General features: G+C 44.9%; 2 protein-coding genes across 3 annotated transcripts in view; both read left to right on the top strand.

Moving 5' to 3' along the window:
* Positions 1–124: 124 nt before the first annotated feature.
* Positions 125–7,052, top strand: wnt16 (wingless-type MMTV integration site family, member 16). The gene is made up of 4 exons (XM_086268563.1): positions 125–297; positions 968–1,194; positions 4,886–5,175; positions 5,254–7,052. Exons 1-4 carry the CDS (start codon positions 206–208, stop codon positions 5,710–5,712), a joined length of 1,068 nt encoding a protein of 355 aa, XP_086124689.1. The 5' UTR covers positions 125–205; the 3' UTR covers positions 5,713–7,052.
* A 1,898-nt stretch (positions 7,053–8,950) lies between these two features.
* Positions 8,951–21,733, top strand: part of stab2 (stabilin 2) — a 35,772-nt gene continuing 22,989 nt past the window's right edge. Inside the window, exons 1-26 of one of the 2 annotated variants that reach the window (XM_086268170.1) lie at positions 8,951–9,083; positions 10,396–10,520; positions 10,923–11,038; positions 12,800–12,885; positions 13,673–13,739; positions 13,823–13,918; positions 14,109–14,231; positions 14,383–14,579; positions 14,707–14,834; positions 14,944–15,077; positions 15,649–15,728; positions 15,935–16,084; positions 16,609–16,752; positions 16,862–16,924; positions 17,453–17,569; positions 17,648–17,701; positions 17,783–17,863; positions 18,475–18,627; positions 18,937–18,996; positions 19,093–19,194; positions 19,311–19,397; positions 19,590–19,701; positions 19,776–19,956; positions 20,060–20,153; positions 20,239–20,397; positions 21,288–21,383. In XM_086268170.1, coding sequence (XP_086124296.1) covers positions 8,994–9,083; positions 10,396–10,520; positions 10,923–11,038; positions 12,800–12,885; positions 13,673–13,739; positions 13,823–13,918; positions 14,109–14,231; positions 14,383–14,579; positions 14,707–14,834; positions 14,944–15,077; positions 15,649–15,728; positions 15,935–16,084; positions 16,609–16,752; positions 16,862–16,924; positions 17,453–17,569; positions 17,648–17,701; positions 17,783–17,863; positions 18,475–18,627; positions 18,937–18,996; positions 19,093–19,194; positions 19,311–19,397; positions 19,590–19,701; positions 19,776–19,956; positions 20,060–20,153; positions 20,239–20,397; positions 21,288–21,383 — 2,895 coding nt within the window. In that variant the 5' untranslated portion in view covers positions 8,951–8,993. Of the gene's footprint in view, positions 9,084–10,395; positions 10,521–10,922; positions 11,039–12,799; positions 12,886–13,672; positions 13,740–13,822; positions 13,919–14,108; positions 14,232–14,382; positions 14,580–14,706; positions 14,835–14,943; positions 15,078–15,648; positions 15,729–15,934; positions 16,085–16,608; positions 16,753–16,861; positions 16,925–17,452; positions 17,570–17,647; positions 17,702–17,782; positions 17,864–18,474; positions 18,628–18,936; positions 18,997–19,092; positions 19,195–19,310; positions 19,398–19,589; positions 19,702–19,775; positions 19,957–20,059; positions 20,154–20,238; positions 20,398–21,287; positions 21,384–21,733 lie in introns of those variants that run through there. The other variant, XM_086268171.1, reaches the window with a different exon arrangement.

The following is a 21,733-nucleotide window of genomic DNA, read 5'->3' as shown; positions in this document are numbered from 1 at the left end:
AGCCAGTTATAGCCCAGCTCTGACGTCAGCTGCTGAGTCCTGAGTTGGTCCAATGAGAACCGTCCGGGACTGGGACTGGGACTGGTCCAAGGTGCTTCTCCTCTCCTGCAGATCGAGGAAAGCACAGTAGCGAAAGGACTCCTTCAGCGGGATTCAGGAGCCTGCTCCGGGCCGGGTCGCTGTCAGCATGCGGAGCTGAGCAGGGATGGAGGCGCGGAACTGCGGAGTACGACACATGAACGCTCTGAGTCTGCTGCTGGTGTGCGTGTGCCCGCTGTGCTGCAGGGGCAGCTGGATGTAAGTATGTTACAAAATACACACACACACACACACACACACACACACACACACACACACACGCTAAATAAAAGCCCAAAAGTTTTCTTCAGCTGTCTCGTGCCAAAGCGCGCGCTGGCACGGAGCCGTCAGAGTCATGCGTGAAGACGTTTATGGAGATGAAGCGCGGATTTTCCACGGTAATGTCCAAGAATCCGAATTTTGCGCGTGCACAGACCGTTTCTAATCCGCAGCAGCAGCGCACGCGCGCAAGAGACCTGCTCTACGCCAAGAGCCTGATAAAAGGCGCAGATGAGCGCCGAGCCGGGGGGGTTGGGCTCGGAAATCAGATGGGGGGCACACATACACAGCGACCACTTTCTCTAATATGTGTTTTATTTTAGTATAAATACAGCAAGTATTTACACGTTTCATATAAGCACACTCTCGAAGTTTCTTATCGATTTCGGCCCGAATAACGGAACATCTCAGGTACATACAAGCGTTCATTTAGATGTTACGCTGTATGATAAGCAACCCCGCAGCCAGGAACGCTGCACAACGTGACGTCAGAGTTAGTGCTTCACTTCACACCTGTGCAGGATGGACAGGTAATAAATGAATAAATCAGAGGTGTGCTGTCTGAACTTTTCCTTATTTTAAATAAAGTTTTGCTGATTTCTGTCGACAGGTGGCTCGGTGTGACGTCACCGGGGTTGGTGGAGAAGCTGGGGTGTTCCAACCTGTCTCTGAGCCCCCGGCAGCGCGAGCTGTGCAGCAGGAAGTCCATCCTGCTGCCGGGAGTCCGGGAGGGCGCGCGCCTCGGGGTGGCCGAGTGTCAGAGACAGTTCAGGCAGGAGCGCTGGAACTGTTCCACCAATCAGAAGGTGCCCGTGTTCGGGCACGAGCTCACGAGCGGTGAGTAAGATCACTTAACTGGGGTGGGGACTCCTCCCTCTGATTCACCTGGACGCGTGACTGCTCAGGTGAAGCAGGACCGTCATGGAGCAAATACAGGCTTCACTCATCGACAGAGATGGGCAGTTACGCGCGTTCCGATTACTTTTTTCAAGTAATGATTATAGTAAAGGATTACTATTGTAAAAATGCAATTAGATTAGTGTTACTTTCCCGTAAGAACGCTGTATTCAGTAGCGGTTTTTAATACGGGCGACACGGGCGACATCGTGGTGGGGGGCGGCATCAGGGGCATCGGCAAAAAAATAAAAATAAAAAATTGCTCGTACTCATGCTGCCCCCACATCAGCCAGCGCATATTGGGAATGGCATAGGCACCGATCGGTTTTCTATCGCCCATTTGCTGGGAGTAAGGGCGCCCTCCGTTTGCGAGGTGCGCCTGCTGCTTGCGGCACAGGGAGGAGAGGGCGGGGCGGCGGGGGATTCACTGACTGGCTGGAGCAGCATCTAATAACCAACTCGCAGAATAAAACAAAACAAAAACAAACCAACAAACACGAAAACACCAGACATTATGATACAGACTTATAATTTGCACCGATGTTTTTCCTCGGTGCGCCTGCTCGCTGCTGAAGTCAAAGTAAACTTTATTGTCATCTCCGCTACATACAGGCCAGTATATAGAGAGACGAGACGACGAGGCTCCAGTTACAGCAGTGCAAGTAAACAAACAATAAATATAAGAAGAGTAAGAAAATAAATATACACTTTAGGACCAGGGGTAAAGGGATCAATAACAATTTAAAATTTATAATTTATAGTTTGATGATTTAAAGTCTCACACACAACCCGTCGAAAAGGGAGGGGCCGGCTGCTTCCAAATAGTGCACATTTCATTCATAATGATGTAAATCCAAGCCCATTATGTATTCATGATTTGAATCCTGGGTTGTGTGAAATCCCAGAAATAAACCCTAGACAAAGTGAATCTGTGAACTAAGGTGTAGGTGTGTTAGATCATGTTGTGGTGATCCTCGAGTTGGGGGATTTGTGTTCATACTGGAGTGCAAAATTAAAGCCAACGTAAGATGGACAAGAAAAGTTCAAAGTCATCAGGTGCTCAGTTTAGAAAAAGAGAAAAGAAGAGGAGGAGAAACGAGCAAAAGATGCAGGTAAGCAGACGTGTCATTGGATATGGCAGGTCATCCTGAAACAATCAGAATCAGAATACTTTATTACTCCCTAAGGAAATTATGTGCGTTACAGTTGCTCCAAGAAGAAATGGTAAAAATAGTAACAGTAACAGACTAAACTCCAAACAATACATTATGTTACAGATTTTAATATTAATTAGTCATTGTCAGTTGTTGATTCATCCTGTTCTCATTGTATGACGAATTATGATGGCTGCTTGGTAGCTGTTTGCATACTATGCATACTCTCTCTCTCTTCATGTGTGTGTTTCTATGGCGAAATTCAGTGTGGTTCCGACAACAGTTTTATGTTAATGTACAATCCTTAATATGTTTTGTGTGTGTGTGTGTGTGTGTGTGTGGGGGGGGGGGGTGTTCGCCCGGGGCGCCAAACAGGCTAGGACCTCCACTGGCTGTATTACTGGGTTACTAAACCCTGATTTTGTTTGTCAGTGTCTTATGACAGTGACGTAATAGCATGCGACGTCCGTGGCAGCAACAGACGTGTGCAGATCAACAGTGCGGGAGAGAGTGCGACCGTGCGGTGTTTAAAGCTTGGAAGTACTTACCTTACTTTGAGTTTGATTCTGTAAGAAGTGTCTGCTGTACACTCTGCGTGTGAAAAAAACTTCTTTCTACAGCAAAAAATTAAACTACAAATCATAGCAAGCACCCAGCACGCTGCCACAGGAATGTGAAATTCACAGAGAAATCCCCAGATCCTCCCCATTGACATGACTGCTGCAGCACTGGGAAAACCTGCGACGGCCCCACTCCTGCGAAACTGGTGAAAATAAGATTTAAGAGCGACAGGGCTAAGTGATGCTGAATCTTCGATTTTATTCATTTTTTGCTGTGTTTAACTTGCATTTATTTGAAAGAGTGATTGTAAACACAAAAAATAATTTATTTTATATGCTGGAATATGCAGATTGGTTTAAATCTGGTTTTCAAATCTGGTTTAAATGTAAAAAGAAATTCTTCTAGTCAGAGACAGTTGAATATAATTTAGTTTTTGCTTGATGAAATGTGCATAAAGTTAAAAGATTAAAACTAATAAAACAAGTTTTAAAAAGAGAATTTTCAATATTATATGATGGATTATGCAGAAAAAAATAGAATTAGGCTGAAAGGTCTATTGCTTTATTACATATTCAGGTTGTTTATCATGTTTTTAAAAAGTAACTAAGTAATAAAGTAACTAATTACTTTTGAAAATAAGTAATCACTAAAGTAAAGGGATTCGGAGAAATAAAGTGATTTGGAGAAGTAACTAATTACTGTTTTTAAGTAACTTGACCACCACTGCTCACTGAAACTTTATTTGTTCCAAAGCTCTCCAAAAGCAGCCACAGAATCCTACTGAACAGTGGCCGTTTTAGCTTGCTTCTGATTGGCTGAAATGAATCTGACTGAAACCATGTATTTTTTTCCACTCAGGCGTGTGTTAGCTCAGCTTCTCTGAGAATAGATTCGATTTTTGTATAATGTGCGCCAGGTGAGTTTAATTAGGGGACAAACTCCAGAGCCAACCAGTCGAGAGACAGTAAAAGAGGAAACAAAATAAGTCTGGTTAGGTGAGGCAGAGTGAGGAAAAGGGTAAATAGAGTAGGAATTTTTACAACAACAAGGCATTCAGTAACACCATCAAGGGTCACAGTGTGAGAGGTCAGAGGTCGCTGAGAGTAAAATCAGCTTTTACAGTCTGAGGAAAAACACTGGTTAACAAACTTATGTATATCTGTGATGGTCAGAGTGCACATAAACCCATAATGTAGTCACATGACCTCATTTCATTCAATGACTTGTAAATTAAATTCATCAAAGAGAGAAATTTTCTCCTTTCAGACTTCAAAGCAGAAAATTCAGGTTTCAGAAATCGTTTAAATCTTTTTCTGCAGTTCCTGTCTCTGCCTGTAGAGGGCAGCGCTCCCTTTAGCACCAATACCAGTCTTAGCAATAAATGATTTCTTCACTTCCTCAATGTGACCAGAATACTTCAGACAGCGCGTCTGAATATGAGACTTTACAGAGACTACAGACTGTGAAACTCACAGAGACTGCACCTCAGTCTGAAAAACCCTCCATCCATATATCCATCCATTTTCTTCTTCTGATGAAAATGTATGTGAAGTGATGATATGAAATTAAAATAAGCATAAATATTAAAACATTTACACAGACTTTAAATATTTTATTTTAATACACTTTTAAATATAAAATCTATTAATTATATATTAAATTATTAGATAGCCAGTGAATTTTAACTGACAGGACTTTGCCTGTGTGCTAACACTGACTGCTTTTAGTTTTGGACTGAAAGATAAAAGCAGCTGGAGTGTGACCAGTACAGAGTGGTTCTGCCTTCATTTCTGAGGGGTACTCTGAATCAGGTGAAGATTGTTAACCAATGAGCAAAGAAGCATCTGAGACGATGAAAGTATACCTCATGAAACCTCCTGAAATAAGTGTCATGTCTGCCCATTCTGTCACTGCAGGAACCAAAGAGACAGCGTTCATCTATGCGGTGATGGCAGCAGGGCTCGTCCATGCCATCACGCGCTCCTGCAGCCAGGGCAACATGACGGAGTGCGGCTGCGATGCTCGGCTGCGGGGCGGCGGCTCAGCAGCAGAGGGCTGGCACTGGGGCGGCTGCTCAGATCACATCCAGTACGGGACGTGGTTCAGCCGCAAGTTCATGGACCACACCTTGAAGAACATGTCGACGAGCCGCAGCAGCTACACGCTGAGCACCATGAACCAGCACAACAGCGAGGCCGGGCGACAGGTGAACGTCGACGACTCAAACTAAAGCTGAAAGTCTAAAGGTCCAAGGTGTGATTAACTTCCTGTTTGCATCCTGCAGGCGATCAACAGGACGATGTCCACAGACTGTCGTTGTCACGGTGTTTCTGGCTCCTGCGCGGTGAAGACATGCTGGAGGACGATGGCGCCGTTTCAGCGGGTCGGGACGTATCTGAAGGACAGATACGAGCACAGCGTGCAGGTGACGGAGCGATCCAAGAGGAAGATGAAGTGGAAGGACCAGCGGCGTCTCCATGTGGACAAACACCAGCTCATCTTCCTCAACAAGTCTCCAAACTACTGTCTGGAGGACAGGCGGCGGGGCATCGCGGGCACCAGAGGGCGCCGGTGCAACCGGACATCCACGGGGCCGGACAGCTGTAACCTGCTGTGCTGCGGCAGAGGATACAACACACACGTGGTCAGACACGTCCAGCGCTGCGAGTGCAAGTTTGTGTGGTGCTGCTACGTCCATTGCAGGCGCTGCGAGAGCATGAACGACATGCACACCTGTAAGTAACACACCTGGAAACAGAAACACGTGGAACACGTAGCTTACCTTCATTCACCTCAGCATGATACCTGGTAATAGAAGAACACCTGGAATAAAAGAAGGATTTGTGGGAAGAGACAAATTGGACATCTGGATCTGAAAGAGTGTAAACATAAGAAGGACTGAACCTCTCAGGTGAAGACAGATCCTCCTTGGACCAATCTGAGGTCAGCAGTACTTGGTACATTTACAGCAGCACATGGCACAGCTTCACCTTCTCTTTTGATAACATCACCATTAGAGTAAACCTGCAGAAGAGTCACAGAAGAAATGGGTGAGCAGCTGCCTGAGGGCCGAGCAGTGAAGGTGAAGCCTTAAGTTTACCTGTCGATGTGGCGAGGAGCTCAGAGCGGAGCTGCTGCTCCATGTGGAAAGATCCAGGTGAGCCACGTGACAGCCTCCTGCATGCCTCCTGTGTGAGCTGTTTCATGTTCACCTGTGAGCAGCAGACCCAGGACAGGACTTTACTGCCTGAACGTTTAAATGTTTCAGACTGGACAGACTTCTCCAACGTGATGTTTCTGAAGCATTCAGAGTGCCACCAGGAGGAGGATCAGCGCTGCTGCACACTCAATCTGAAGATCTAAATGACTGAAGCACACCAGATGGACTCCTGATCAGTCTCACCAGTTCTGCAGCCCACAGACTGATTTCATATTTTAAAATAAAGATATTTATGTGTAAATAATTTTTAAAAGTTGATTATTTGGTATGGAATCATATTTTTATAATTTCTGTCCAAAAAGAATCAAACTGACATCAGAAGGTGAAATGATCCCGTAAATGTGGACGTGAAGAGTTCCTTGTTCAATTTCTGTTGGCAAACTTTATTAACAAAAACATGAAAACAACAGAACAAAAAGCTGTGAGTCTGTTTAAAGGTTCCACACAAATACGGTTTATTATACTTTGACTAATAAAAAATAAAATGCCTGGTAGAGAAAATGTTAGAGGAGATTTGGTTCAGTTTGTCTTTAACAAACCATAAAACTCCTCACAAGATATTCCAGAAACATTCCCAAAAAGGCATCCTGAAAGAAGGAAACCTTGTGAATAATCCAGAAACAGGAAATACTACATTCCAGCTGGAAGTACAGCAGTATAGCTGTACAGGCAGCTGATGATGTAGAGTAAAAGTACTTCATTACATCTGATCACAGAAGGCCCTGCCTATTCTGCCTCCACCTCACCCAAGAAGAGTCTTCTTTTTGATTTTTGAATAAAAGAATGATTAAAGACATCAGAAAGATGTAAATATAACAAGCATATAAAACATATTAAGCCTGCACATCTTTGTTCACATGGATGTGTTTAAATAAAGTTAGGAGAAAGTATCCTGTCTGTCAGTTGGTGATGAACGCATCCATCACTTCTTTCATTTGACAGTTTAAACAGCAGGAACAAAAGAACAGCTGATGAAACATCAGACCGTAGAAACAATTTGAGAAACATTCAAACTGATCTGAACTGTGCACAGCTCTCTGAGCTCTGCAGCAGCTCGATTCTTTTCTGTTTCAGCCGTTCAGTTGCAAATTTGCTGCTGTGCTTGGATCTTTGTCCTGCTGATGACCCAGGTTGGTCCCAACTTTATCTGTGGGACAGATGGCCTCACACTGAAGAACCACAAAAGAAGTTCAAGGTGCACTTAGATCATCATCCCTTCTCCACCGTGCTGACACTTGATCCAAGCTGTTTGCTGTGCGTGATGGACAAACATCTACATTTGGTCTCATCTGTCAAAGGATGTTGTTCCTGAAGTCTTTGTTCAGATGCAGCTTTACAAACCCGATCCCTGCTGTTATGTCCTCTTACTGAGAAGAGGCTTTCTCCTCCAGCCCCTCTGAACAGCCATTCCTGTTCTGCCTTTTTCTAACCATGCTGTCATGAACTCTAACCTTTAACCTGCTAACTGAAGCCTGTAGAGTCTGAGATGTAGCTCTTGGAATGTAGTTTTTTATTTTTTTGATCAGTCTAACCCTGTAAATAATTTACTGTAACATAAACGCCTGAATGGACCACACCTTCAAACTGCTAAAATGTGTCCTTTGGTAGAGGAGCTCAGACCGACGATGACGATCAGTTAATCAGTGCATTGATCATCAGCACATGGATGCAGTAAGGCTGGACTCTGCAACAGACAGACACCACAGTGCCCTGAGTTTTAGGATCTGTGCATTCCCAGAGTGTAAATTAGGGGTGTAAATGAGGGGTGTAACGTCTGTAACATCAAAAAAATGATCGTCCTGCTCAGCTGATCTCTGAGCTCAGTGAACTTTCTCCTGACCAATTTCAGTTCTGACTGAATCCAACATGGAGTTCATTTTGTTCAAGTAGCACAGCAAGGACTGATCGTGTGTACCTCAGATAAACTATTTAAACTTTGTACTTATTCATTATTCTTATATTCAGGCCTTCAAACCTTCAGGCATAGTTGCAGGGTGCAGGTTTGGGTTGAGGCCGCGGTCTCGTTGCATGTTGCTGAGTCAGAGAGGGTCCTCACAAAAACAGGAGTGTGTGTTATCAGCAGTGTGTGATGATGAGGCAGAAAGATTTGGGGAAAAAGTGAAAACATGTTCTTATTTACACTCCAGGATTTCCTGCCATTCTTACTGCACATTACTGAACAGGGTATGCCAGGCACAGATCCAGGGGCCCACAGGGTCAGGGGTCACACCCAGGCTCCTGTGTGTGATCATCTGCTGCCCTCAGCTTCTCCTCAGAAATCAAACATCTGCATTCCTGCGTGTTCACATTCACACATTCATACACACAGAAACTTTATAGCGAGCATGTCGACCGCGGCACTGCCGTCGGTGTGAGGTCAACGCAGGAGTGACGATTATGGCAACCTGAGACCAACTGAACTGTGTATGTGTGTGTGTGTGTGTGCGTGCGCCGGTGTGTTTGTGTGTGAGTGTGTTTCTGTATATGTGTTTGTGTATGTGGGAGTGTATCTGTGTGTCTCTGTGTATGCGTGTGTGTGTGTGTCTCTGTTTTTAAGGTCTGAAACACAGACACACAGAGTGTTGATTTTGTGTGTGTGTGTGTGTGTGTGTGTGTGTGTGTGTGTGTGTGTGTGTGTGTGTGTGTGTGCGTGCATGTATGGGTCAGTGTGTACCTCGGACTCGGCAGTTTCCTTTGAGTTTGGTTTTTCAGGAAACACATGAGGGATGATAAAGGAGGAGGAGGCGGCTCAGAGGCGCAGGAGCTGAAAAGAGTTGGCGGGGATAAGTTGGAGGGCAGAAGAGATGGAGGTCCTGCAGAGCGTCCGGCTGCTGTGTGTCTCTCTGATGATGATGATGATGATGAGTGAGCTGAAGATGTCAGCTGCTGCACAGGTAAGCTCGTCCGCCTGTTTTTATTCATGGAGTTCGTTCAGCTTCAAACTCAAAAACTGAACTCGGCGGTTCAGATGTAAAAATCTACATGAGCTTCAGGATGTAAAAGTTTGGACACTGGTTGTCGTGCGTCAGCGTCTCTGTGAAACTTTGAGTAGATGAATCTGAGAGCCCTTCCTCACATCAGCTCAGAAAGAGCTCCATTTATTTTAGTTGTGCTGTCCTGTTTGAAGCTTCATCTGTGATAACTTCTGGTTTTCTGATATCTTACATAGCGATGTGTTCTCTGACTGAAATATTATGAGCTGCAGACTGAAGCACTGCTCACATCATTTGCTCTGACGTTCACTTTCTGGGGAGGGGGAGTCACCTGAGAGTGTGGACGCAGTGGGAATAGCCCCAACCCTCATTCAAGAAGCTTTACATTCACATAAACAATGTGAGAAATAACTAGTGTGGGGTACTCAAGCAGAATGTTGCCATGGTTACAGGCAGTACTGTGTAGTATTATGTGCTCTGTATAAACAGATCTTCAGTCTGATATGTGCTGGTGCAGCCAACAGCTGGAGTATGAGGTACCTGCAGCAGCCTGCTCAGGTCTGCAGAGCTGCAAACAAAGAAACACAGCAGAGACTGCAGGAAGAAGCCGCACATGCCAAAGACTAAAGCTCCGCCCACACAGGAATAGCTGTGCAGCAATGCGATGACTGTTGAACTTCAGTGAAGTTGGCGACTTATAGAGATGACACAGAGCGGATCGATTAGTGGAAGCCGCGTGTTTAGATAAGCTGATACTGGAAACTGAGCGGGAATCACATCAGAGGTTATCTCAACAGCCAGAGCCCGCTGACAAGCAACTGTCACCGAGCAAAGGCAAAAAGGAACCAGTTTATCTGTCAGCAGCTGATTCCCATCTGAACCTGCAGGCTGTAACAGGAAGTCATCATCGGCCCAGGAACTCCGTGTCCTGTTTGCCTCCTTTGACCGTTTCCTGGGTGGAGCTGATGGAGCAGATAACCACAGCTGCTATTACAGTTATTACACTTACTTCCTGTTCCAGTCGAGCCACCAGCAGCAGTCTTTGGTTTTCAGGTCCAGAGGAGGAGGTTTAATAGTTTTACAAAGTGATGAGTTGAACTTTTCCACACTGCTACCTTCTAGTTTACCTGCACGCTGACAGTGTGTGGAGCACTGAGCTCCTGATTGGTTGGAAATCGTCCTGCTAAGAGCTGCAGCCACACACTGCCAGCACAGTTTCACTCACACAGCGTAGACATTGATGAAAGACACTTTTCTTTTCTTTTTTTTTCAGAACTTTTGCTCCAACTCGACAGTGCTCCGCACTCGCACGATGTGCCACTCCTGCACCATCAGCCAGCTGATCCTATGCCCATCAGGATTCAAACCCACGCCCAGATCCAACGCCCAGGACTGCAAGTGAGCACCACATAGCACAGGTCCACTCAAAGTCCTCATTGTGGTTCAACTGATGGTTGAAACAATAAACTGTGATTAGCTTCTTTGCACAAATTCAAATACCTCCACAATTTCACATCAAACATCACAACTCACACAAGAAACTTTAAAAGATCTCCACATCACCTCTTTAATAATTTTCTATTGAATTTACAGTTAACAGTTCTGCTGTCGAGTCAGGGTTCAAAACAGTCCTTCTGCGTATCACACTGAGCCACAGAGCAGCCTCTCCGTCTGAATCAGGCTATATAAGGACCCCTCCCCTCCCTCACCCACCTCCACCTCTAAGAGGAGAGAGCCTTGCTGTCCTGGATCCCAACATCAGCAGCCACTTTACCTCCAGTCTGTCTGTCTGTTCTGCAGGTACTACATCAACACTCCCAGCATGAAGCTGCCCCTCAGTGGCTGCTCCTTCGAGTGCTACAAGGAGGTGGAAATAAAGAGCTGCTGTCCAGGTTACTGGGGCCCCGACTGCATCGGTCAGTACCGACACACCAGCTCGTCCTCAAAGAGCCAAAAAGCTTTTATTTAATCATTATGTTATATTCAAAAGAGGCTGTATGAATGTGTGAGAAGCATGTTGTATAAAGTGATTTGAGTGCTCATAGTAGAAAGGTGCTGTACAAGAATCAGTCCGTTTACCACATATAATGTTAAAAGGCTGCAAAATAACAGGCCTAACATTTGTAGTGGGGAGTCTATTGTATTAAAGAATGGAAAAATGATCCTGTTACCACAGGTGTGTAAAGTCCAGCACCGCAACGCAGTCTGCCTTTACAAATGTGTGAGAGAGAGCAGGTGTGGATGTTGCTGTGAGGCAGGCTGTGAACTTTCTTCAGCTTTCAGGCGCCTCAGCGGCTCAGACAAGAAGTAAAGGAGCATGCGAAGTTACAGAGCGGTGCCATCGAGTGCGTAAAAGTTGTGAGTGTAAAAGTCCTGCTGACTCAGGAGCTGCTGAGCTTCAAACCTCCTCCAGCGTTAACATCAGCACAGAGACTTCACAGCCGAGCAGCTTCTGTAAGGGTGATGTGAGGGTGGACGGGCGCTTTGGTCCATGTGCTACATTTAATTCAATACGTTTAAATTTAAAGAAGTTTAAAATGTAAATTTGTGACTGTGATAATTTTTGTATTCACTCATTGGTCATAGCATGCTAGCAGCAGCACACTCGGTCTGTCCAGAAATTCACTACAAGACTTCTCGGTGGTCTAAAGAAACTGAGCTCTGGCTTCCAGGTGACTTGTGTCACATTTTCAGTTCTGTAGGAACCAGATCGTCCTGCAGGAACCAGAAACTTCCACCCCATTTCCTCTGGTCAGACGCTGTCAGCAGGACTGGAATCTGCTTACTCAGTGGACCCCCCCCCCCCCCCCCCCCCCCCCCATGCGTCTCATGCCTGCTTTATCTGTTCAAAGCAGAAAAGTAATGCTCAGTTTTTTCTGCTCCTGAGAGCTGACACACCTGAACCTGGGGTCTTCTAGGACTTTGCTTGTCCTCCATCCACCCCCAGCTCCACCTTCACTGAAGACTCTGCCACTAGAAACACAAAAAAGAAAAAAAAAATCACTGAAACTCTTACAAAGTTTTCACAGAAAACCCCAAAGCAATCCTCCAACAAGTGGAGGAAGTCGTTGTTACGTAAAAGTACCTTTAAAAGTAAAAGTCCTGATACTCATGTGAAAGTATGAGTAATATCATAAAAAATACTTAATTATAACAAGTAAAATGTCTCCTGAGTATGAGAACCAGTATATATTTGATGGTCATCGCTGTGCAGTCATGTGAAAACAGATTTTTTTTTTAAACTATGTTCACTTTCAAATGTTTGGTATCAAACAGAAGTTATTTTCATTATGAACTGTTGATCATTTCTCTGGTCCGGCTCCGACCTTCCGGTCCTAAGTGACGCTGCCTTAAACTGACTTAGCATCAAAGTAATGATAAAATAATACAGGCACATGTTCAAATACTTAAAAATATAAGAAGGATTTCTTCATAACTTTCAAAGAGGAAAAAAAACACCCAGGAATGAACGATCCTGGTATCCGTGCTTCCTGCGATGCTATCCTGTGATGCTGTGGTGGTTATTTGTTCTGTGAGCGGAAGAGGGGAAGGGAAACAGATGATGGTGATGTGATGACATGAAGGAGGATGGCAGGAAGTGTGTGTGTGTGTGTGTGTGGGGGGGGGGTCATGAAGCGTCAGCTTCCTGTTCACACCATGTGCCCGTTCTCTTTCAGAGTGTCCTGACCAGGCCGCCAGACCCTGCAGCGGCAGAGGCATCTGCTCCGCTGGACTGGGAGGGAATGGGACCTGCAGCTGCCAGGTGACCTCACACACCTGTTCTCACCTTACACACCTGCTCTAACTGTACATCACACTCCTGCTCTCACACACCTGCTCTCATAGAATAGATGTTTATTTTCGCTGTTACAAGAACAATGAAAGACAGTGTCACCTCACACACCTGCTCTCACATCACGTCACACACCTGGTGACAAAAATCAGCTGATTTGCAGGTAAATTGGAGTGAGAAAGCAAAGCTGATTGGAACACAGACAAACCAAAAAATAAAACAAACTACAATAACGTGAAAGCAGACTGACACAATCACTGTAATCTGCAGTCTTCACGTGAGTTTGTGTCCATATAAATGTATATTTAGGACGTAATCATATATCTGGGTTTATTGTCATAAAGAAGGCATAATATTAGAACCTTGAACAACACTCACTGTCCACAGAACCAACAGTAAATGACCTCAGAGCTTCTAGATTCTAGAGCCCTTTAGAACCTTAGATCTCAGACTGTTACAGGAACCCAAGAACCCTGTGAATAATCAAACCCCATAAATGTGTGTGTTGCATCGGTGGTTGGCTGAAAGGTTTAAATAATTAATGACCGTAAAAGCAGAACCCCTCCACCTTTGAAAAATACATCGGTATACAGGTTCCTGTAACAGGACCCAGCAGCAAACTGTTTGCATTACAAATCTGTCTCTCTACAGGCCAGAACCACGGCTCTCTTAAAGTTTACCCATGATGTCACATCCTGTTTATCATTGTTTTTAATTGTGTGTGTGTGTGTGTGTGTGTGTGTGTGTGTGTGTCCAGGAGGGCTTTGCAGGAACTGCCTGTGAGGACTGTGCACCTGGACGGTACAGCCCCACCTGTAGCTCAGGTAACGTCATCTCCAGCTGTGACAGATGCACTGAGTTCTCAGGAACCTCTGACCCACCGTAATTCTGTTTACACTGTTTGCAGTCTGCTCCTGTGTCCACGGCCTCTGTGCTTCTGGAATAGTGGGCGACGGCCGATGCACCTGTTTCTCTGGATACACGGGTCCCAACTGTGACCAAGGTCAGTCCTCCTGCTGGTACCTTTACATTCACAGGTAACTCCACCTGCAGCAGGTGTCCCGCTGTGTTGTCTGGTCCTTCTCCTGATTTGGTAACATGTCAGCTTATCTTTTCCTGTTTCCTGTTACCTATACAGTTTCTGCATTTGCCTGCACCCTGTCACCTGTGCTAACACCTGTATTGTGTTTCAGAGTTACCAGAGTGTGCAGCTCTCAGCTGTCAGCAGAACTCTCGCTGTATTGAAGAAGCTCTGACGGGGCAGTTAGTGTGCCAGTGTCTACCCGGCTACCAGAGAGCAGGAGCCAAGTGTTTATGTGAGCTTATATGTACCCCCTTGGTGCTCTCTCTCTCTCTCTCACACCTCTAGTTCTCTCTCCCGTCTGTGGTCAGTGTAAATGTCACAGTCTTTGAGTCTCTGTGTGCTCCAGCTTTGTCTTTCTCACTTTGTCACTTTGTCTTTCTCAGCCATAAATCCGTGTCTGCAGCGGGTGTGTCACGCTCAGGCCTCCTGTGTCCACACTGGACCAAACCAGCACCTGTGTACCTGCAATGAGGGCTACAGCGGGGACGGGCGGGTCTGCATGGCCATTGACCCGTGTCAGACCGATCGTGGCGGCTGCGCCGCTGAGTCTGCCCGCTGTGTGTACGATGGACCGGGCAGGGTAAAACATTTTGGCTGACCTTTCACATCATGTGTGTAACGAGCTGTGGCCCACAGGGGGCAGCGGCTTGCTGTCAGATGACCTTGTCAGTGACCTCTGAATCTGCTGTGCTCTGTGCTCTGTTCAGTCCCACTGTGAGTGCCTCTCTGGGTTTGACACTCTGTCGGGCGGTGGCTGCAGCCTAAAGAACTCCTGCACACCTGATTCCTGCCACCGGAACGCCAACTGCAGCACCGTGGGACCTGGACAAGTTGAGTCAGTCACTTTACTTTACTGAATGTCTGCATGGACCAATACCTGAATCTGCAGGCAGCAAGTAGCAGAGCTGCAGAACTGAGCCGTCACTTGCTGCTCTGTCCCTCAGGTGCGCCTGTCTCCAGGGCTACATTGGTAATGGTAAAGTCTGCATTGGGAACATCATGGAGCGTCTGAATGACCTGAACACAGAACCAGGAGGCCAGTGGACGGGTCAGCTGAGCAATGCCATCACTCTGTTTGGTATGTGGATTCAGTTTGAGGTGATTTGGTCCATAAAAAGCAGAAAACTTTCACTTCCTCAGCTTTAGCTCTCTGTGCAGGGACACATGTAAGCTTTTCCCTCTGGCCTACGGTGTTCTGGTGTGACCTGCCCAGTGACAGATATATTAAATAAAACTCAGTAAATAAACTAGCATTCATAAAAATTAAACTGATACAGAAAAATTATTTCAAGTTTCTCCTTTAAGCACTTTTATTTACCACATCCAGGACTTTTTTTTATAAGTGAGTTTTAAAATGTTTAATCTGGGTTCTGCACGGTCGCCCCTAAAGTAGCCTTCCTGTTCGATCCTGCTCTGTTTATTCTCCAGAACACATGACATAACCGACGTATCCCATGGTAAAACATAGGAGCGATGCTCAATTACTGCTCCGCTTTATTGGCAATGACAAGTCGTCAGCTGATGCACAACTTGTTTTTTGGAGGTATTCAGATGCGATCTGTGTAGTGAGACATTTTACAGATGGTCAATGAAGTCGTCTCACATGAAAAGAACTAATGTTGATGATTGTGTTTGTGTGTGTTTTGCAGGATCTTTGTCGTGGCCGCTGCAGAATTTGGGTCCGTTCACCGTTTTCATCCCGATAAATAAAGGCTTCAAGGGAACGCCGGTACGAATCCCTTCAAATAAACTGATCCACTTTTATCAGCAGCTAGTTTTAGCTTCCTTTTAACTTTAGAGCCACTTTTATGTTTCTTTCACACCCTGGCTTTGTTTTGGGAGCTCATCGTTCTTTGAGCTCCAGAGGAAAAAACACAATTCAATCAAAACGGGTTCAGTCAGGATTCAAACATCTGCCTTTACTCCTCTTACTAGGTGAGGACTCTGATAGCGGACAGGTCCAAAGCTACATACCTGTGTAAGATGCATCTGGTCGCTGGGATGATGCAGTTTGACACACTGAAGAAAACTGATGTCTTCTACACACTGACGGGAAAATCAGCAGAGACGGACACATCAGAGGGGGTGAGAGGCTTCATCACCAGCAGATTGATACAACATGAAGTGTAAACATGTCAGGGCACGAAGCAAAAAAATTAGGAAATATAAAAAAGATTTGAAACAATTTGAGGAAAGTGAGTGATGACTTGTTTTTTCACATAAGAAACAAACCAACCCAAAGCAAAATGCTAACCCAGAACCCGAACTAGAACCTGACCGAGACCCAAACTCAGACCCTTTCCCTAAGCAATTAAACAAATAACTTGACTGAATCCTGTTTTTAAACCCTTGGAAACACAATAAAGATGACAATAAATAGAGCATTCACAGACTTGGCTTACATCTGTTTATTGTAAGAATGAATTAAGATTTATAATCAAATAAGTGATGCACACAGTGGACACCAAGTCCAGTCTTAAGTACTTCAGAGACTTTTGATAACATGTGAAACTGTTACGGTCTTCACACTTCCAAATGTTAAAGTGGTAAGCCTCCAATGGCTTTGATAGAATTTTGTATTGTCAGATCTTCCTCTGGTTTCATTCCAGGACGCTCAAACCAAAATCCGTATCCATGGCGGCAGGAAGAAAGGTGTAATCATCCAGTCTAATGTTGTTGCATCTAATGGGATCATCCATATCATCAATAGGCTGATGGAAAGCGTGCCTCCCATCGTAGAAAGCAACACTGAGGTGGCAAGACTGAAAGATTTTAGTTTGGGTGTAAATGTGCTCAGCAAAGATAAACCTGTTCATTATGTCTCCATTCATCTCATTACATGAACACTTTGTTGTTCCACAGGAGAACCTGATGAAGATCGTTTCTGACTACGGCAAGTTTCAGACTTTCACCAGTTTATTACAGGTATAGACTTCTTTTCTTCAATACCAGGAACATCAGGCCATGAATACATGCAGACGCCAACTTTTTTATTCTCAGTTTAGAAGTTAATCACATCCTGTAACTTCCTGTATTGAGTCAATAACAAGTTGAACACTGGAAGACATTTTATTGCATGTCCCAATGTCCCAGTCACATTCCTGCCCACCAGAGGATGGGATCATTACATTATTACACTGGATCAGGGCTTTGTGTCAACACTGACACAGAAGATGTTTGGAGTGTGATATTTCTATGATCAGTTTTAGGTTCTGAACACAGATTAAATAGGAAATATTGCACTGATTTGTGGTCCTGCAGGATTAGACGTCTCTGATGTTCATGCTGCAGGAAGAAATGTGTAAATATTAGCAGAGTCAGGACCGAGAGTCGCCTGAATCCCACCTCAAACACGGTGCATGAGCATTTATCTTAGTAACACATTCGGGTGCATGAGGACCTGGTTCTTAAGTTTCTAAATTGATCAAACTGGACAATTTGTGCTCACTGCAGAAAACTCCTCTGGCATCTTTGCTGGACCAGCCGGGACCAATCACTGTGCTTGCACCCACCACTGCAGCATTTGATGCAATGATAGAAGAACACCTGAAGTATCTCATGAGCCCTGACGTAAGGATGAACACAAAAACTGACAAATTTGTAGTCTGTCATGAATAATTCACCAGACGATTGGTTCTGAATCCTCAGGGTCACAGCAAACTGCTGGAGTTTCTCAGGAACCACATTATTCCGGCCACTGCGGTGAGAGCGACAGTCCGCTGACTCGTTAATAATTCACGTTTGTTCCCTCTGACAGTTTTTTTTTATCTCCCTGTTATGCAGCTGGAGATCTACAATGCTGTGTCAACCCCAAGATACGTGACAATGGCCAATCAGGTTCTGACAATCACCGTGATGGAAAATGTAAGTGTGGATTTCCACCATCTGTAACCCCCAACATCACCCCAAATCTCTGTCACAGTCACTGTTGAATACTTAAATAATATCATGAATCTTATAAAATAACAAAGGAGGGTGGAAAGTGTTTGGTTCTAAGTATGCTATAATACTGACATTATTGTTCCAATATCCTTTCTGTGTGTGTGTGTTAGTGCTGTTCATGCAGATTTAGTCTCTTTAATAAGCTTGCAGATCTTTTTAAATATTGCTGAAATTTATTTCACTTTCAACTTGAACATTTGAAATCTTGACATTAATAGAGTTTATTAATATTATTAATAGAGTTTAAAATACAATCCAGATAACAAAAATCCCTAAAAGTGCAGCGTTTTTATTTCTGTAATCATTTTCTGGAGAAATGAGTGTAATCAGTAAATATTCACCATGGATCCTGTAAGGAATACAGCCGTGTGACTTAAAGCTGACTGAACATCAGCTCCTGGTTTCTGTGTCAAACCTTCATCATCTAAAGAAAAGTTGAATTCACTCCTATTATCCGCATTTTAGTAAGACTGTTTTCCACACTTTCAACATGAGCTCAGGATTTCTGTCCGGTCGTCGTTTCACTGTTTCAGGGCCAGATCTTGGTTAATGGTGCAGCCGTGTTGGAGGCAGCTGTGGAGGCAAAAAATGGACGTCTTTATGTGATGGATGGAGTTTTGACTCCGCCCTCCATCGAACCTGTGTTGCCCAGTAGATGTGACATCACAGAGACTAAAATCATCATGGTGAGTTTAACGTCTAATGACATGATCGATTGACCCTAAATGTATATGTGCAGCGTATGAGGCTCAGTGTGAAAACAAAAGGCACTGAGCTCATGGAGCTCACATAGTTGGATCATCACACCATGCTACACTGTTGGACTCTGCCTCCATTGGATGAGTAAATGTATTTGATCAGTGAGGTGACTTTATCCCAGGAACAGAAACACGAGGACACTGCGAGATTCTGCCCCTTCACCTTTGAGCCCGCCCTAAAACACTGAAGCCCTTTGAGTGTGTTTGAGATATTTGATCAACTCATGTGTTTTTCAGGGTGAATGTGTCGCGTGTTCAAAGCTAATAATGACCCAATGCTCTTCTGGAGTTTTTACAGTAAGACTGAACTCACTGTGAAGCATCTGGATATTTATTCACTTCCCTTTCTTACTTTGAGCTGATTTAAAATATGATTATGCTGTCTTTATCCAGGGCTCTTCCACATTTGGATGTTCTTATATTTTCACCAAGGGCAACCCATCTGTTAAAGTCCCAGTGAAAGGCTGCTCTGCACACTGCAACTCAACGGTCACGGTACACACTTTAGTAAAACCGGGCAGTTTACTTCATGTTGGAACAGAAAGACACTGAAGCCTAGAAGATGTAACTTTGTAGAGGCCGTCAGAATAACCTCGTGTATATCCGTTCAGATTCCAGCGTGCTGTAAAGGTTTCTACGGTCCAGACTGCAGACCATGTCCAGGTGGATACCAGACGCCCTGCTCTGGACACGGGCAGGTCAGACATTCCCATAATTCCTTAATTACTTTATTTGGAAAAAGCTTTAGTGCTTTCTGTTCTTTGAACAGACTTTTTCCTGTTTGCAGTCCAGCGGTGACGGAAGGAAACTGAAATGTTTCAGTGTTTGCAGGGAAAGTGAGGTGTTTGGTTTATGGAGGAGGAACCTAAAGTGTGTTTTGTGCTTTTCAGTGTTCGGAGGGGGTTTCAAGAAATGGAACATGCAGCTGTGAACCGAACTTCAGCGGCTCACGCTGTCAGTACTGCTCCTCCTCCAACAAATATGGACCAAACTGTGACAGAAGTAAGTCTGACTCATACTTTGTGACGTCACACAGGCAGACATGATGTAAAGATGATGTACTTGTCTATCCTCAGCCTGCCCCTGTATCCACGGGCAGTGTGATAACCGTCCGGATTCAGACGGTCGGTGTAAAGTGGACTCGTGTCAGCAGGGTTACACCGGTCCTTTGTGTGATCGACAGACGGCCGCCTGCGGCGCTCAGGCTCAGTTTTGCCACGCACATGCTGACTGTGACTTCAGCCAGGGAACAGTCAAGTGAGTTTACCTGGATGGAGTCTGAGCTTTAACCCTGAGTCAGACGTCTGTAGTGAACAGTTATCTCGTACCACACATTATTCTGTACTGTGTCTTATTTTAGGTGTATTTGTAAAACTGGTTTCCAAGGTGATGGGATCACCTGTGTGGCATCTGACCCGTGTGCTCCACCCCACCGAGGTGGCTGCAGCCTGAACGTAAGTCTCCAGTTTTTATAGTGTAACTGTAAAAAACGCAGTCTGTTTCCTCACTGCTGCCCGTGCTGCATTCTGCCCCTTGCAGGCTAAATGTATAAAGACAGGCCCTGGGACTCACGTCTGTCAGTGTCTGACTGGATGGAGGGAGGATGGGGATGAGTGTCAACCAATCAACAACTGCAACAGTCCTGACAGAGGCGGCTGCCACCCCAACGCCACCTGTGTCTATGTGGGACCCGGACAGGTAAGGACACTGATATCAGCTGAGACGTGAATGTGGAGATGTCACTGACGGATGGTTTATCTCATTAATGTGCTCTTACCCTGGGAATGCACCACTTCAGTCCGTCCTTAGGGTGGCAGTAAGGAGTGCAGTATTATTAAAACATGAGAGGGCCAGAAAATGTGAATCCTGAAATGTGGTTGATTATTCAAACTTACACTGGCCTATTTAAACTGGGGCCGTGCGGACCTCGGGGGGAATATTTCTTTTATCTCAGTTTTTTAACACGTTGTCGGTCAGTTTGTTCTTAATGATGTCACATCATTGTTTTTGGGAACCCCCCAGTCAAAAGCACCCAATTTTGCAGTTTCAATAAATGGAACTATTTATTCAGTTAATGTTTGCCACGTGGCAGTTTGTTAGTCTCAGGATCTTGCTGCTTCCTTTTGTAGATGATGTGGTTCTGTCAGCTTTATTTGCCTTCTGTAAAGATCTGGCACCTCTAATTCTGAGCCCATGGTTCATGGTTCCTCAGAAAAAAGTGGGGTGCCCACTTCAGACTGGAATTTTGTCCTGCTAGACCTCAGTGGAGTGTTCAATACTGTTGATCATAATATTCTATTAGAGCGACTAGAGCATGCTGTAGGTGTTACAGGTACGGTGCTGCAGTGGTTCGTATCATACCTCTCTGATAGACTCCAGTTTGTTCATGTAAATGGAGAGTCCTCTTGACACACTAAGATTAATTATGAAGTTCCACAGGGCTCTGTGCTAAGATCAATTCTGTTTACATTATACATGCCGCCTTTAGGCAGTATCATCAGAAGTGATTTGTGATCTGGTCCACCAGCACCAAAGAGTGAAGCTGTCTCCGCAGCAGTAATGTCCTGTTGTTATCTGCTCCTGTTCAGAGTGACTGCACCTGTAAGGCCGGTTACCAGGGCAGCGGGCAGGACTGTGAACCTGTGAACCAGTGTGTGACTGCAGACGGAGGCTGTCACTACTTTGTGAGTAGCAGAAACCAAGCAAATCCACTGAAAGCATCTTTTCTGCTAAAATCATTATGGGTCATACCAACAGCAACATAAAACAGGTCTTTTGCTTTGATGTCATTTGCCTGCAGCGCTGTGATCAGGGTGTCAAAGCCAGATTTGACTCCTTTAACTATATCTTCAATTTGACCATACCTGGTCAAACTGGTCTGTAGATTCACTCCTAGTAACTAAACCAGCCAATCATCGTTCCTCAGAGCCAATCAGAGGCTCTGCAGAGCTTCACTGAATTCCTTTAATTTTTTCAAAGTAAAAGACGTCTTGTGCATGATGTCTGTCTTGTACTGATAAAAATGACCGAAGCT

Source organism: Aulonocara sp. 'chitande type north' Nkhata Bay, linkage group LG17, assembly GCF_057382095.1.
Source record: "Aulonocara sp. 'chitande type north' Nkhata Bay isolate Kocher_YH1m ecotype deep benthic linkage group LG17, A_spYH_male_GT1.1, whole genome shotgun sequence".
In the NCBI taxonomy this organism is placed as follows: Eukaryota; Metazoa; Chordata; class Actinopteri; order Cichliformes; family Cichlidae; genus Aulonocara; species Aulonocara sp. 'chitande type north' Nkhata Bay.
This window is presented reverse-complemented; position numbering and strand designations above follow the sequence as displayed.